The sequence below is a fragment of the Chiloscyllium plagiosum genome, unplaced genomic scaffold (assembly GCF_037043375.1).
Source record: "Chiloscyllium plagiosum isolate Xiang-an unplaced genomic scaffold, Cpla_swu_hap1 HiC_scaffold_4, whole genome shotgun sequence".
NCBI classification, from domain to species: Eukaryota; Metazoa; Chordata; class Chondrichthyes; order Orectolobiformes; family Hemiscylliidae; genus Chiloscyllium; species Chiloscyllium plagiosum.
This window is the reverse complement of record NW_028270142.1, coordinates 69013505-69031120: the sequence shown is the minus strand read 5'-3', so window position 1 is coordinate 69031120 and position 17616 is coordinate 69013505. Positions and strand designations below refer to the sequence as shown.

The window sequence follows — 17616 nt, the reverse complement described above, 5'->3', positions numbered from 1 at the left end:
CGAACACTTCTTCCGCTGCCTCCGCCTCAGAGCTTACTTTCACAATCAGGACTCCCGCCCACCTTCCGAGGACCCCTTCGCCCACCTCCAACACACTGCATCCACCTGGACACCCTGCGCTGGCCTATTACCCGCCCTCGACCTCTTCATCTCCAACTGCCGCCGGGACATTAACCGCCACAACCTGTCTACCCCTCCCCCCCACTCCAACCTCTCACCCTCACAACGCGCAGCCCTCCAATCCCTTTGCTCCAATCCTGACCTCACCATCAAGCCAGCAGATAAAGGGGGCGCAGTGGTAGTCTGGCGCACTGACCTCTACACCACTGAAGCCAAATGCCAACTCAAGGACACCTCTTCCTTCCGCCCCCTTGACCATGACCCCACCCCCCCATCACCAAACCATCATCTCCCAGACCATACACAACTTCATCACCTCAGGAGACCTCCCACCCACAACTTCCAACCTCATAGTCCGGGAACCCCGCACTGCCCAGTTCTACCTCCTTCTCAAGATCCACAAGCCTGACCACCCTGGCCAACCCATTGTCTCAGCATGCTCCTGCCCCACTAAACTCATTTCTAACTACCTCGACACTGTCCTATCCCGCCTAGTCCAGGAATTCCCCACATATGTTTGAGACACCACCGACGCCCTCAACCTCCTCCAAGACTTCCGTTTCCCCGGCCCCCAATGCCTCATCTTCACCATGAATATCCAATCCCTCTACACCTCCAAGCCCTCCGTTTCTTCCTCTCCCGATGTCCACAACAGTACCCTTCCACCGACACCCTCATTCGTTTGGCCGAACTGGTCCTCACCCTAAACAATTTCTCCTTCGAATCCTCCCACTTCCTCCACCCCAGCTATGCCTGTCTCTTTGTTGGCTACATAGAACAGTTGGTCTTCCGTAATTACACCGGCACCACTCCCTACCTCTTCCTCTGCTACATTAGATTAGATTACTTACAATGTGGAAACAGGCTCTTTGGCCCAACAAGTCCACACCGACCCGCCAAAGCGCACCCACCCAGACCCATTCCCCTACATTTACCCCGCACCTAACACCACAGGCAATTTAGCGTGGCCAATTCACCTAACCTGCACATATTTGGACTGTGGGAGGAAACCGGAGCACCCGGAGGAAACCCACACAGACACGGGGAGAATGTGCAAACTCCACACAGTCAGTCACTGAGGCGGGAATTGAACCAGAGTCTCGGGCGCTGTGAGGCAGCAGTGCTGACCACTGTGCCACCGTGCCGCCCACCACATTGATGACTGCATTGGCGCCACCTTGTGCTCCCGCGAGGAGGTTGAGCAATTCATCAACTTCACCAACACATTTCACCCTGACCTTAAATTTACCTGGACCATCACTGCCACCTCCCTCCCCTTCCTGGACCTCGCCATCTCCATTAATGATGACCGACTTGACAGTGACATTTTTTACAAACCCACCAACTCCCACAGCTACCTGGATTACACCTCTTCCCACCCTACTTCCTGCAAAAATGCCATTCCATATTCCTAATTCCTCCACCTCTGCCGTATCTGCTCCCAGGAGGACCAGTTCCACCACAGAACACACCAGATGGCCTCCTTCTTTAGAGACCGCAATTTCCCTTCCCACATGGTTAAAGATGCCCTCCAACGCATCTCATCCACATCCCGCACCTCCGCCCTCAGACCCCACCCCTCCAACCGTAACAAGGACAGAACGCCCCTGGTGCTCACCTTCCACCCTACCAACCTTCGCATAAACCAAAACATCCGCCGACATTTCCGCCACCTCCAAACAGACCCCCCACCAGGGATATATTTCCCTCCCCACCCCTTTCCGCCTTCCGCAAAGACCGTTCCCTCCATGACTACTTGGTCAGGTCCACGCCCCCCCCTACAACTCACCCTCCCATCCTGGCACCTTCTCCTGTCACCGCAGGAATTGCAAAACCTGCGTCCACATCTCCTCCCTCACCTCCATCCAAGGCCCTAAAGGTGCCTTCCACATCCAAAGTTTTACCTGCACATCCACCAATATCATTTATTGTATCCGTTGCTCCCGATGCGGTCTCCTCTACATTGGGGAGACTGGACGCCTCTTAGCAGAGCGCTTTAGGGAACATCTCTGGGACACCCGGACCAATCAACCACACCGCCCTGTGGCCCAACATTTCAACTTCCCTGCCCACTCTGCCGAGGACATGGAGGTCCTGGGCCTCCTTCACTGCCGCTCCCTCGCCACCAGATGCCTGGAAGAAGAACGCCTCATCTTCCGCCTCGGAACACTTCAACCCCAGGGCATCAATGTGGACTTCAACAGTTTCCTCATTTCCCCTTCCCCCACCTCACCCCAGTTCCAAACTTCCAGTTCAGCAATGACCCCATGACTTGTCCTACCTATCTTCTTTTCCACCTATCCACTCCATCCTTGCCCCTGACCTATCACCTTCATCCCCTCCCCCACTCACCTATTGTACTCTATGCTACTTTCTCCCCACCCCCACCCTCCTCTCCACCCTTCAGACTCTCTGCCTGTATTCCTGATGAAGGGCTTTTGCCCGAAACGTCGATTTTACTGCTCCTCGGATGCTGCCTGAACTGCTGTGCTCTTCCAACACCACTAATCCAGAACAAAAGTAATCAGACAGGACAATTACGATATGAACCCAGATCAAGTTAGGTTGCATTTCAATAACCAGGTCAGAAAAGGAGAGTAAAAAAGTCAAACTTCTGAAGAAGTCATTGAATTCAAAACATTAACTCTTCTTCTCTCCTCAAAGATGCTGTATGACCTGTACATTTCCAGCACTTTTCAGAAATGTTTGAGAAAAGTCAAAATTGGTTAATATTCTGGAGTTTACCTCTCTCATTTACATCAGTCCTCACAAATCAGTTTTCTTTCCTGCTGCAGCATTTACTTTCAAATATTACATCCTCACTTGCCCCGTTTTTTTATCCACCACACTGGTCATTATTCTTCATAGAAATCTGATAACGGGTCATTGAGTTTGCCTCATTCACAAAGCATCTCTTTCATGAGTACTATTCGTAACTGACACTTCATCCACTAAATCCACACCTGCTTTAGAACCATAGATCTAACACAGTGCCCCTGTAGAACTCCGGAGAGAGAGAGAGAGAGAGAGAGAGAGAGAGAGAGAGAGAGAGAGAGAGAGAGAGAGAGAGAGAGAGAGAGAGAGAGAGAGAGAGAGAGAGATTCAGAGATGCACTCTCACAGACTAGAAAAGTTGAACTGGCAGAGAAGCACTGTCAATTAGATGATTACTTGATAACCTGATAAAAATCAATTATTTCAGTCTTGAAAATTTCAACTGACTCAGACTCCATGAATTTAAGTACTCAAATTTACAGGGTCACTTGTATCCCAGTGTAACTTCATTCAACTCCAACTCCATTGTTAAAGGATAATGTGTCAAGTAAACAGTAATGGAATAAAAAGTGATACTTACAAAAAAAAGTTTAATAAAGAAACATTGAATTGCAAAGTATAGACCTGAATCAACAGCTAAGCAAAATAGCTTCACATGATATTATTATACACATTACTCTGGAGAATTTTAATCTTTGATACTGAGAAGCACACCCAAACTGATGGTCCAGAATAAAAGAAAATAGAAAATAACACAGAAAAACACAGCATTAACATGCAGAAACTTACTATTCTGAATCAATGCATTAACACTTAAAAAAACACTTCTAATGTCACCAACCTGCTATGCCCTTTGTTTGTAGGGAAAATACGTATGGATTTATCAAAGCTGGCCGAGACAAATTCTTTTCCTGTTGGAGAGTAATCAACGTCAAGTACTGCTGAAACGTGATCCATGTGCACTGTTAGAGGGCTATCAAGATAGCGCATGTCAAATGTGTATAAACTGTATCAAGAAAAGAAAATTGATGAAGAATCAGTTTGCCATCAGATACTGAATTTTAGATACTTTTTAAAAATACAATAAAAGGAAAAGGAAAATACAAATCTATTTGCCCTTGTGTTTTTGGGGGAAAAAAACAAAATAAAATCAGCAGCATTTAAAAGACTATTACACATTCTTCACACAGATTAAAGATGACTACAGACATTAATCAACAAAAATGCAACTTGACATTAAACACTATCTGCCAAGTTCTTCTTTAAGTCATTTATCTCTTTTGATCTTGCTTCACCATCACTAATACTTCTAGTAGTGAACCTTCCCATTTGAAAGTTCTGCAGTTTTTGAAGTTCTTCACTTTAGTGAAAGAAACCATCAGTTCTGAAGTCACACTGAATAATACTTCTCTCTCCACAAATGCTTTTACAACTGCTGAGTTTCTCCAGCATTGTGTTTGCTTCAGATTTCCAGCACCTACATTACTTTGCTTTAATGCAAATTTTACTTATCACTTACCTTAACCTTTTGTGCTTTGAGAATAACTTTACCAACTCCCCCAACCCTAGAATAATTGGTTTAAATGTTTGTTCTTTTGCTAGGGCCTCAGCACCTTTAGTACTGTGGGGTGACCCATATTTACATAATAATCCACCTGAGGTAGAATCAAACAGATGTAAAGGATTAGCATGACTCCCTTACCTTTGTATTCAATTATTCTCAGATAGGTTATTCAATATGCATATTAAACTGTCTTCAAACTTTCAAAGATTTGTGAACATGCACCACCAGGTTCATGCACTCCTCTTAAAATAATACCAACTAAATGATATTCCATTCCATTGTTATTTCTCTCAAAGTGCATCTCTTCAAAATTAACTGCATTGAACTGGATTTGCCAATGCTCACATAAAGCTTGCTTTTATCATGCTCACTGCATCACACAGTGTGTACAATTCCATCTACAATCCAAGTCTGCTTATACATACTACAGAAAGACATGGACCTAACATCAAACTCTGGCAAACCTAAGCATGCTTTCCTTCAGCTAGAAAAACATTTTCAGCACTTCGATCTACTTCTTTAGTTCCTATTCCTTTGCTTTGACTTTCCTATCAGAAATTAGCAACACATTTTAAGAGTACTTTGACATATCTACATAAGTAGAGTCAATTTGGGCCCCTCCACAGGGCCATTGTCCTGGGCTTCACATGTATGCTTAAACTGTCATGAAATGTGCAAATGCCAGATTCGTCAGCTGCACCCACAAGGTAGAGCAAAACATCACCCGAGCACAACGCAATGCCATCCATGCTCTCAAAACGAATCACGACATTGTCATCACACCAGTAAATAAAGGAGGAGCTATCATCATTCAGAATAGAATAGTGCAAGGAAGTGTACCAACAACTAAACAACCAGGAACACTACAGGCAACTACGAACCGATCCAACCAAAGAACACACCTATGAACTCAACAGATTGATCAAGACTTTTAATCCAGACATGTAGAGCTCCCTATGCACTCATCCCACATACTTCCCACACAGGGGATTTCTACTGCCTTCCGAAGATATACAAAGCCAACACACCTGGTCATCCCACTATGTCAGGCAACGGAACTCCAAGAGAACCTCTCTGGCTATGTTGAGGGCATCTTGAAATCCATTGTACAAGGACCCTCAGCTTCTGTCACGACATACAGATTTCTTACAGAAACCCAGCACCAATGGACTAGTCGAACCGGGAACTTGCAATGTCACAATGAACGTTTCGGCACTCTACAACAGCTTCCTTCGTGATGACAGCATCGCTGTGACAGCCTCAGTACTCAATACCAACAACTGCCAATCTCTGAGAACCATCCTACAACTCATGCACTTCATCCTCGACCACATCTTCACCTTAGACAACCAGTTCTTCATCCAGACACACAGAACAGACAGGGAAACCACATTTGCACCCCAATATGCCAACATTTTCAAGCACTAGTTTAAACAAGACTTCTTTGCTGCACAGGACCTCCAACCAGCACTATACAAGGATGTTGCCAGAGTTGGAGGGTTTGAGCTATAGAGGTTGAATAGGCTGGGGCTGTTTTACCTGGAGAGTCGGAGAATGAGGAGCAGCCTTTTTATATAGAGGTTTATAAAATCATGAGGCATGGATAGGATAAATAGACAAAGTATTTTACCTGATTTGGGGTGCAGCGGGGAGGAGAGAAGATTTAAAAGGGACATGAGGAACAACTTTTTCCACATAAAGGGTGGCATTTGTATGGAATGAGCTGCCAGAGGAAGTGGTGGAGTGTGGTACAATTACAACATTTAAAAGGCATCTGGATGGATAAATGAATAGGAAGGTTTTGGAGGGATATCAACCAAATGCTGGCAAAAGGGACTCAACTAATTTAGAACATCTGGTTAGCATGGATGAGTTGGACCAAATGGTCTGTTTCCATGCTGTACATCGTTATGACTTGCTATTCCTTGCATCCCATCCTCCTTTATAACGTAACTGTATTGATTGCTTGTGTATGATTTTCTAGGACTAAATATTAAAACAGTCATGGAATTCTCACAGAATCTCTTTTCCTTGCTTTTGACTTTAAACCTTGATAATATTTTTGCAAAAGGAATTACTTGTAATCCTCATTTGCTCCAGTGAAAATAAAGGCCTCCATGGGATTCCAACATATAGCATTAGTCCGTAGGTCCATGACTACCTGTTAAAATATACGAGAGAGAGAGAAAATAAAAGACATAACAAAACAAACATAGGTATGTGGCAATTTAATTCTATTCAATATAACAGTTGAAAAATGAAATACTATACCTTTTTCAAGGGGGTTGCCTGTCTCATGTCATACAGAGCAATACTTCTATCTGAAGCGCAGCTTGCAAGAAGGTAAGTCTAAGATGGAACACAAATTAATACAATATTTAACACCATTCGATATCATTGCCATCCCCAAAACTCGCAATATGTAATCAAGTTTATTCAAGAATCAAGATGAGCCATGAGGCATAGCTAACAAAAAGACAAGTATTTATCATTTGTACTGCAAAATATGTTTAAAGTATATGTAGCAACTGAATTTAATGCACAATTTTCTCAGAGGAGAAAACTCAACTTACAAGACACATTAGGAAATGCTGAACTACAGCTACAAAAAAGCTTAACAGTCCCATAAAAGTTGATAACTGAAAAATGGCCAGATTTAAAGATCAACAAATGTCACTAGTTTATAGTGACTGAATTATGATGCTTCTTTTTATTCAATGTTAGTATTTCCTACTGCCAATTTTTTTTTTACACTTCTGGGACATAAGCATTGTAGGCAAGGCCAACATTTTAATTTTTTTAGATTACTTACAGTGTGGAAACAGGCCCTTCGGCCCAACAAGTCCACACCGACCCGCCGAAGCGTAACCCACCCATACCACTACATTTACCCCTTTACCTAACACTACGGGCAATTTAGCATGGCCAATTCACCTGACTTGCACATCTTTGGACTGTGGGAGGAAACCGGAGCCCCCGGAGGAAACCCACGCAGACACGGGGAGAATGTGCAAACTCCACACAGTCAGTCGCCTGAGGCGGGAATTGAACCCAGGTCTCTGGCGCTGCGAGGCAGCAGTGCTAACCACTGTGCCACCGTGCCGCCCACCAATTATACTCGAGTAGATGGTGGTGAGCCACCATCTTGAACTGCTGCCGTTCATCTGGTGCAGGTACATGCGCAGTGCAGTTGGGAAGGGAGTTCCAGGATTTTAATCTAGGAACCATGAAGAAATGGCACTATTGTCTCAAGTCATGATGATATGACTTGCAGTGATGCTTGTAGGTGGTGATGTTCCTATAAGTTGGTGCCCTTGTTCAAGGTGACAAAAGGTGGAAGGTTTGTTGAAAGAGCTTTGCTGTGCTGCTGCCTTGCATCTTGTAGACAGCAAACACTGCTGCCATTGTACATCACAGGTAGAAGTAGCGAATGTTTAATGTGATGATGTACTAAATAAGCAGGCTGCTCTGTACTGGATGGTGTCAGACTTTGATGAGAGAGTTCTGCACTGTAGAATTCCCAGCCTCTAGCTTGTTCCAATAGCCACTGTAATGGGTTTGGACTTTACAAAGAAACAGGAACAAGTAATTCAGCTGAAGTGCTAGGATAAAAAAGTAGCTCTCACTGAAAGAGGTGACATTTTAGAAATAAAAAAACATATAAAGTCAAGTTGATTTTGATCATTCATATCTCAACTCCATCTCTCAAAACACTCACTGAATCACAGTCTTGGCAATTTCAAGTACAGTGTCCTTGGCATTCAGAGACATTTGGAACAAAATTTCAGATTTTTCATTACACTTGAGAAATTTCTGATTTTATTTACTGGTTGAGCTCTCATTTTACACTTTTATTACTATTATACGTCTTTCAATTTTTAATATCATGCTTCCTTCAAATAAATAATGTACATGATGCAAAATTGACTGCAGTTTACTGAAGAACATCACTTGTCTCAATGTGAAAATCAGAGAAGCTTTCCCAGAACAAGGGGATGTATCTTATACAATTTCTTTTCACATTGTTGGTTCAAATTCAATGCACTTTCATTACAGCAACGAAAAAACTTTGCTGCAAGTAACCACAGATGGCTTCATCATCTGAGGAACTGAGAATTGTGCTGAACACTGTAGAATGACAATCTTAAGTAACTTGAGGATATCACCTGGTTGCATGGCTCATGCAAAGAAGACCAATATCACTGGTCAATCAAAAACTGAAGCAGCCATACTATTGGCAAAACATTTACATTGAGATGCTAAGCCTGATTTTTGGGTTATAAGATGATAAGAAATAAGAGCAAGATGGTGCCACAGTTGCTCTTAGGGTGGTGGTGAGGAGCGGAGAGATGAATCCTCAGCTAAAGTAAAATGGGACCTATCATAAACATTAGAGTACCAGGTTGCATTGCTACACAGATACAACAGATGGGAACTATGTTGTGAAACTTGAAAGGGTGCAGAAGTGATTTGCAAGGATGTTCCCGGGTTGGAGGTTTTGAGCAAGAGAGATGCTGAATAGGTGAGGGCTATTTTCCCTGAAGTATCAGAGACTGAGGGGTGACTTTATGGAGGTTTATAAAATCATGAGGGGCATGGATAGGGTGAATAACCAAGGTCTTTGGGTAGGGGAATCCAAAACTAGAAGGCAGAGGCTTGAGGTGAGAGGGGAAGGATATAAAAAGGACCTAAGTGGCAACTTTTTCATGAAGAAGATGGTGCATGTATGGAATGAGCTGCCAGAGGAAGTAGTGGATGTTGATACAACTACAGAGTTTTAAAAAAGTATTTGAATGGGTGTATGAACAGGAAGGATTTAGAGGGATAGGGGCCAAATGCAGGCAGATGGGATTAGATTAATTTAGGATATCTGGTCGGCACAGACAAGTTGGACTGGAAGGTCTGTTTCTGTGCTGTACAACGCTATGATTCTAATAGGGAAACTGGAAGAACATATGGAAGAAATAAATTTTTCCTCATCTCAATCCTAAATGGCCTACCCTGTATCCTTTAACAGTGACCCCCACGAGCTCCTCACTCATTGGGAACACCCTTCCTCCATTTATCCTGTCTACCCCATTAGAATTTTATAGGTTTCTATGAGATTCCCTTCATTCTTCTGGACTCGTGAACATAATTCACTTTGAGATTGGATCAGTTCAAACTATTGACAACCTCAAATGAAAATAATGCATCAAGCAATAAAAATGTTCAGAGTTTCATAAAGCTATGCATTTACTTTAACTGAATTAGAGTAAGTGAATTAAAGAAACCAGCTATTAAATTCTGCTATTTAAAAATTAATCTTGCAGTCACTAATTGCAAAAAAAAAGTTACATTGGCAAAAACAACTAGATATATGAACATCCGAGTAATTAATGTCTCTTTAATTTTGTTGTGACTGGCATTTCATGTGGTAATGGTCACTACAAGGAACTTGAGATCATCTTTTTACAAACATCTGTTATTAAGCTTATGCTTTCTAATATGTAGTCAGGTGAGGATCAAAAGGAAATAATAAATTCAATTAAGATTAATAAGTCAAACATTTTTCCTTATTTATATGCCAAATGTCAATGAATTCTTCTGTGATATGGCTAATGACAATTTTATTGCTGCTGATTTCACAGCACCTTCCCCAAATGCAATACGAGGCAATTTTGAGGCAGAGGAATAAGTGTAAAATTATACTGATTTTCTGGAAGCTAACTATGTCCATGAAGTTGCATTCCCATGTTATCCACATTTACAATATATCCGGAACCAAATAAAGTGGCAACATTTAATTTATAAATAATAGGTTTTAAGATGTGCTTGGCTAAGAGCTGATTGAGCCAAGCATTAAAACAATTGCCAGAAGTTGTTCATGAATAATGGTCTAGCCAGCATGTGCCCACATCTTATGACAAATTTAAAAAAGCACTATGATCCCACAAGGAAGCAAGCTGTAACCATTCAAATAAGACTATACATGTCAGAAGTCATTTTGACATTTGCCAGTTTAGGTCAGTTAGTATGCTGTGATTTTAGGTACCTATTTAATCCAATGAGACCATTTTGACTGAAGTAGTAATAACAAGCGATCGTTTAATAGGGACTTGTAAAAGTTCAAATAATTTTAATAGACTTATTTACTATTTCTTAAAAAAGTCCTTTCTTAAAAAAAAAATGAGCAGACAACCTGGGCCCACACTCTTGTACAACAGAAGGGCGGAGTGAATGATCTTTCAAAAGGCGTCCCTGAAATGAAGTCATTCTAGCCAATGTTTTCAAGCTCACAATCTTAGTCCATGACTTCCTAACCAGCAGAAATAGGAGTAAATAAGTCAATTAAAATTAATTGAACTTTTACAAGTCCCTATTATACGATCGCTTGTTATTACTACTTCAGTCAAAATGGTCCCATTGGATTAAATAGGTACCTAAAATCACAGCATACTAACTGACCTAAACTGGCAAATGTCAAAACCCAGAATGGATACAGCACTGGTCCCTACAACAACCAGCATTAGCTCTACTCAAAGCAACTAAACATACATCAAACGTAAGAAAGTTGAATCAAGAACATGAGACAGCATTTAATTTTCAAATTATGGTTTGAGAAATGTATTAACAAGTATCAAACTAAAAGATAGTCTCCTAGGGATGACAGTATAGGTTTAGTGTGCTCTCCAAACAATTCAGTGTATGACTAGTATTTGAAAACAAATCATTCCTGCCCCCTACTGAACAGTGTTCCACACATTTCAGTTTTCAAAGCAGCAGATAATAGTAGTTATAGCCTGATAACAGGAAGGCTCAAAACCAATTTAGTTCAATAATACATTCACAAATTTTGCAAGCACAGCACAATTTCTTGCATGATAACATCTAAACAAAATGTTTATTTTCTTAGTCAAATGTTGTCTTGCATACTGTCAGTAAATAACAGTTTTTCTCAGAAGTACCACCATTACCTCTATTGGGTTGAATTTAATACTGCTGATACTGTCCACACCCCAAGTAAACGAGCGGATTGGGCTGGTCCTCTGCTCATCCCAAATGTCCACCTGCTGTCCACAAGTTGCAAACACACCATCCTTCCAATGGTGATCAATTCCTGTGTAAACAGTCTAAGCACAAATATAGTCATCGTGTTTACTTGGAATACTAAACATGGACACAGCACAAAAATGGTACAGCACAATGCCATTGTAAAATGCATTGTACTTTTAACAATGTGAAAATAGTCATTTGCTGACTGCTGGCAGTATGAAACTTCCAACATATTTCTTAGTGTGACTCCTGTTCTGTTTGATCTACAGTTTATTGGAGAAGGCAGTGATTCAAACTATTTTCAATAGAGGTAGGTGACAAAGTAGTTGCATTTTCACACTTATTCGCTGCTCAAACAGTTTTACAAACTATGAAGCTAATTTACTAAACCATCAACCTGCTTCTTCCTTTATTTTTTTATGGGATAGGTGTTCCTAGAAAGAACATTGTTTGCTGACAATCCTGAGAAGGTTTCTTCTCTCAAGAAATGTGGCATAAGGTTGATGAATTAGATCTGTTCGACCAATGGAAACATCTTTCCAACATCCACTCTGTCCAGGGCATTCAGTATTCTGAAAGTTTCAATTGGATCTGCAACCCTTCATCCTTCTAAACTCCATCGAATGTAGACCTAGAATCCTCCAATATTCCTCATACGTTACACTTTTCATTCCTGAGTGGATTATCGAACTTCCTCAGAACACGCTCCTGGGCCAGTACATCCTTCCTGAGATATGGGGCCCAAAACTGCACACAATACTCCAAATGTGGTCTGACCAGAGCTTTATAGAGCCTCAGAAATGCATCTCCGCTTTTATATTCAATTCCTCTCAAACAAATGCCAATATTGCATTTGCCTTCTTAACTACTGTCTCAACCTGCAAGTTTACTTTTGAGAGAAGCCGAGACTAGAACTCTCAAGTCTCTTTGCACTTCAGACTTCTGAATTTTCTCCCCATTTAGAAAATAGCCCATGCTTCTATTCTTCTTACCAAAGTGTACAACCTCACACTTTCCCATGCTGGACTCCATCAGCCACTACTTTACCCACTCTCCTAACCTATCCAAATCATTCTGCAGCCTCCCTGCCTCCTCAATACTACCTGTCCCTCCACCTGTCTTTGTATCATCTGCAAATTTAGCCAGAGTGCCCTCAGTTCCTTCATTGCCAGATCATTAATATATACTTGTCACTGGCTGCTATCCTGAGAAGGACCCTTTCATCCCCACTCTCTGCTTTCTACCAGACAGCCAAGTTTTATCCATGCTAGCATCTTGCCTCTAACACCATGGGTTCTTATCTTACTCAGTAACCTCCTGTGCAGCACTTTGTCAAAGGCCTTCTTGAACTCCAGGTAGATAATATCCATTGGATTTCCTTGGTCTAACCTGCTCATTACTTCCTCAAATAATTCTCGCAGAATTGTCAGTGATGACCTCACCTTGATGAAACCATGCTGACTTTGCCCTGTTTTACCAAACACCTTGAAGTATTCCGAAATCTCATCCTTCAGAAAGGAATCCAGGATCTTAGCCATGACCAAGGTCAGGCCGGTCTGTAATTTTCCATCTTTTGCCTTACTCCCTTTTTAAACACAGATCCCTAAACTCTCTTTAAACTCCCACATCTGACAAGAAGTACACATCACTGTACTAAAGGCCATTATTGCTCCATCACAATCTACAGACCCAGAAAATAACACCGTCTCATTCCCCTACAATACACTGCCCCAGGTTAAATTAACAGTTATGGCTTATATTTTAAGTCTAATCAAGAGACATATCTCCAAAAACATATAATCGAGAAAGAACCCACTCTACTCAATACTGCAGCCTTTCTACTGGACACACTTTAAACAATGATTAACTTATCTGATTCTGTGCTGTGAACTTCGGCCAAACAGGTTCCTCCAAGATTAGTTGTGAATTTCACTGTTTGTTAATTTCCCCAGATGCACTCAGATGTTCAGCAATACATAAATTCAAAACAGTAAAGGCAGTGACTGTGCATGTTCTCTCTCTCTCTCCTGCACTGCCCTCACAATGTGCTTCCTTTATCTGTTCTTCCTTTTAAAACTGCTGTTGTTTTGACTTTTTTTTCCCCAAAATTCCAAAACGATGCAATAAAATAGGGAGGACAGAGCAGATGAATGTATGGCTGAGGAGCTGGTGTATGGGAGAAGGATTCACACTTTTGGATCATTGGAATCTCTTTTGGGGTAGAAGTGACCTGTACAAGAAGGACAGATTGCAGCTAAATTGGGAGGGTACTAATATACTGGCAGGGAAATTTGCTAGAGCTGCTCAGGAGGATTTAAACTAGTAAGGTTGGGGGTGGAACCCAGGAAGATAATGAGGAAAGAGATCAATCTGAGACTGGTACAGTTGAGAACAGAAGCGAGTCAAACAATCAGGGCAGGCAGGAACAAGGTAGGACTAATAAATTAAACTGCACTTATTTCAATACAAGGGGCCTAACAAGGAAGGCAGATGAGCTCAGGGCATGGTTAGGAACATGGGACTGGGATATCATAGCAATTACAGAAACATGGCTCAGGGATGGGCAGGACTGGCCACGTTCCAGGATACAAAGGCTACAGGAAGGATAGAAAGGGAGGCAAGAGAGGAGGAGGAATGGCATTTCTGATAAGGGATAGCATTACAGCTATGCTAAGGGAGGATATTCCTGGAAATACATCCAGGGAAGTTATTTGGGTAGAACTGAGAAATAAGAAAGGGATGGTCACCTTATTGGGATTGCATTATAGACCCCCTAATAGTCAGAGGGAAATTGAGAAACATACTTGTAAGGAGATCTCAGCTATCTGTAAGAATAATAAGGTGGTTATGGTAGGGGATTTTAACTTTCCAAACATAGACTGGGACTGCCATAGTGTTAAGGGTTTAGATGGAGAGGAATTTGTTAAGTGCGTACAGGACAATTTTCTGATTCAGTACGTGGATGTACCTACTAGAGAAGGTGCAAAACTTGACCTAGTTTTGGGGAATAAGGCAGGGCAGGTGACTGAGGTGTCAATGGAACGATTTAGGGCCAGCGATCATAATTCTATTAGATTTAAAATAATGATGGAAAAGGATAGACCAGATCTAAAAGTTGAAGTTCTAAATTGGAGAAAGGCCAACTTTCACAGTATTAGGCAAGAACTTTCGAAAGCTGATTGGGGGCAGATGTTCTGCAGGTAAAAGGATGGCTGGAAAATGGGAAGCCTTCAGAAATGAGATAATGAGAATCCAGAAAAAGAATATTCCTGTTAAAATGAAAGGAAAGGCTGGTAGGTATAGGGAATGCTGGATGACTAAAGAAATTGAAGGTTTGGTTAAGAAAAAGAAGAAGCATATGTCAGGTATAGACAGGATAATCAAGTGAATCCTTAGAAGAGTACAAAGGAAGTAGGAGTATATTTGAGAGGGAAATCAGGAGGGCAAAACGGGGACATGAGATAGCTTTGGCAAATAGAATTGAGGAGAATCCAAAGGGGTTTTACAAATATATTAAGGACAAAAGGGTAACTAGGGAGAGAATAGGGCCCTTCGAAGATCAGCAAGGCGGCCTTTGTGTGGAGCCGCAGAAAATGGGGGAGATACCAAATGAGTATTTTGCATCAGTATTTACTGTGGAAAAGGATATGGAAGATATAGACTGTAGGGAAATAGATGGTGACATATTGCAACATGTCCAGATTACAGAGGAGAAAGTGCTGGATATCTTAAACGGGTAGAGGTGGATAAATCCCCAGGACCTGATCAGGTGTACCCAAGAACTTGTGGGAAGCTAGAGATGTGATTGCTGGGCCTCTTGCTGAGATATTTACATCATCGATAGTCACAGGTGAGATGCTGTGGAGGTTGGCTAATGTGGTGCCACTGTTTAAGAAGGGTGATAAGGACAAGCCAGGGAACTATTGACCAGTGAGCCGGACCTCGGTGGTGGGCAAGTTGTTGGAGGGAATCCTGAGGGACAGGATGTACATGTATTTGGAAAGGCTAGGACTGATTAGGGATAGTCAACATGCCATTGTGCATGGGAAATCATGTCTCACAAACTTGATTGAGTTTTTTGAAGAAGTAACAAAGAGGATTGATGAGGGCTGAGCAGTAGATGTGATCTATATGGACTTCAGTAAGGCATTCGACAAGGTTCCCCATGGGAGACTGATTAGCAAGGTTAGATCTCATGGAATACCGGGAGAACTAGTCATTTGGATACAGAACTGGCTCAAAGGTAGAAGACAGAGGGTGGTGGTGGAGGGTTGTTTTTCAGACTGAAGGCCTGTGACCAGTGGAGTGCCACAAGGATCGGTGCTGGGTCCTCTACATTTTGTCATTTACATAAATGATTTGGATGCGAGCATAAGAGGTATAGTTAGTAAGTTTGCAGATGACACCAAAATTGGAGGTGTGGTGGACAGCGAAGAGGGTTACCTCAGATTACAACAGGATCTAGACCAGATGAGCCAATGGGCTGAGAAGTGGCAGATGGAGTTTAATTCAGATAAATGCGAAGTGAAAGCAAATCTTAACAGGACTTATACAATGGTAAGGTCCAAGGGAGTGTTGCTGAACAAAGAGACCTTGGAGTGCAGGTTCATAGCTCCTTGAAAGTGGAGTTGCAGGTAGATAAGATAGTGAAGAAGGCGTTTGGTATGCTTTCCTTTATTGGTCAGAGTATTGAGTACAGGAGTTGGGAGGTCACGTTGCGCCTGTACAGGACATTGGTTAGGCCACTGTTGGAATATTGCGTGCAATTCTGGTCTCCTTCCTATTAGAAAGATGTTGTGAAACTTGAAAGGGTTCAGAAAAGATTTACAAGGATGTTGCCAGGATTGGAGGATTTGAGCTACAGGGAGAGGCCGAATAGACTGGGGCTGTTTTCCCTGGAGCATCGGAGGCTGAGGGGGTGACCTTATAGAGGCTTACAAAATTATGAGGGGCATGGATAGGCTAAATAGGCAAAGCCTTTTTCTTGGGGTCAGGGAGTCCAGAACTAGAGAGCATAAGTTTAGGATGAGAGAGGAAAGATATAAAAGAGATGTAAGAGGCAACTTTTTCCACACACAGGGTGGTACGGGTATGGAATGAGCTGCCAGAGGAAGTGGTGGAGGCTGGTACAATCGCAACATTTAAAAGGCATTTGGATGGGTATATGAATAGAGGTTAAAAATGTGTTGCTGGAAACGTCGATTCTCCTGCTCCTTTGATGCTGCCTGATCTGCTGCGCTTTTCCAGCAACACATTTTTAAGCTCTGATCTCCAGCATCTGCAGTCCTCACTTTCTCCTGGGTATATGAATAGGAAGGTTTTGGAGGGATATGGGCCGGGTGCTGGCAGTTGGGTCTAGATTGGGTTGGGATAACTGGTCGGCATGGACGAGTTGGACCAAAGGGTCTGTTTCCATGCTGTACAACTCTATGACTGTATGACTAAGAATGATCAATTTCGTTAAGTTATTGATGCCAGCCATGAATTTTTCCTATATAACTTTAATAAAATGTGGCACACCTTGCCTAGTATTGTGTGTATTGGTTCTTCTTGCTCCTCAAATGAAGGACCCTCCATTTTCCATTGCTTGATGGTCTTATCATCACCAACCTTTAAAAAAGTAATTAGGTTAAGTTATTAGAATTAGGTAATTTTCAAAAAAAATATATAATTATCATCTGTCCTGTACGAGTGAGGTACATATTTAGAGAGCTAAAAATTTTTTTTTGTAACTGCAGTACAGATAATATAGATGAAAATGATATCAGTCGAAACAGGAGATTCATAGTGTATTTTATATTTTGAAAAATTTCAAGGTTAAGTTAATTCAAAATTCCCTCAAAGATATTTCAGTGCTTGCAGTTACTCCAATTTGAAGATTGATTAAATCCATGACATAGGGCGTCATGTTATACTTGACCTAGTATAAGTCATTGATTGAGGGACAAGAAGAGAGCTGATTATGGTTTGAGGCATACAACCATGAATTTTGACCAAATCTCAAATAGGTTTTAACAAAGTTATTTTTATTCTGTACAATTAAAAACTTAAATCAAAGGTTCAAAATAGCAGATACTTACTTAATATCTAATGAATCACACATTTAAAAAAGGTGAAATAATT

The 17616-nt window shown here is 41.7% G+C and overlaps 1 protein-coding gene across 1 annotated transcript in view; it reads right to left on the bottom strand.

Moving 5' to 3' along the window:
• The window catches only part of dcaf13 (ddb1 and cul4 associated factor 13), a 75258-nt gene that overhangs the window by 46004 nt on the left and 11638 nt on the right, over positions 1-17616 (bottom strand). The window contains exons 4-8 of the mRNA XM_043688437.2: positions 17014-17103; positions 11415-11570; positions 6730-6807; positions 6537-6619; positions 3736-3900 (exon numbers count right to left, since the gene is read on the bottom strand). Coding sequence (XP_043544372.1) covers positions 3736-3900; positions 6537-6619; positions 6730-6807; positions 11415-11570; positions 17014-17103 — 572 coding nt within the window. The remainder of the gene's footprint in view (positions 1-3735; positions 3901-6536; positions 6620-6729; positions 6808-11414; positions 11571-17013; positions 17104-17616) is intronic.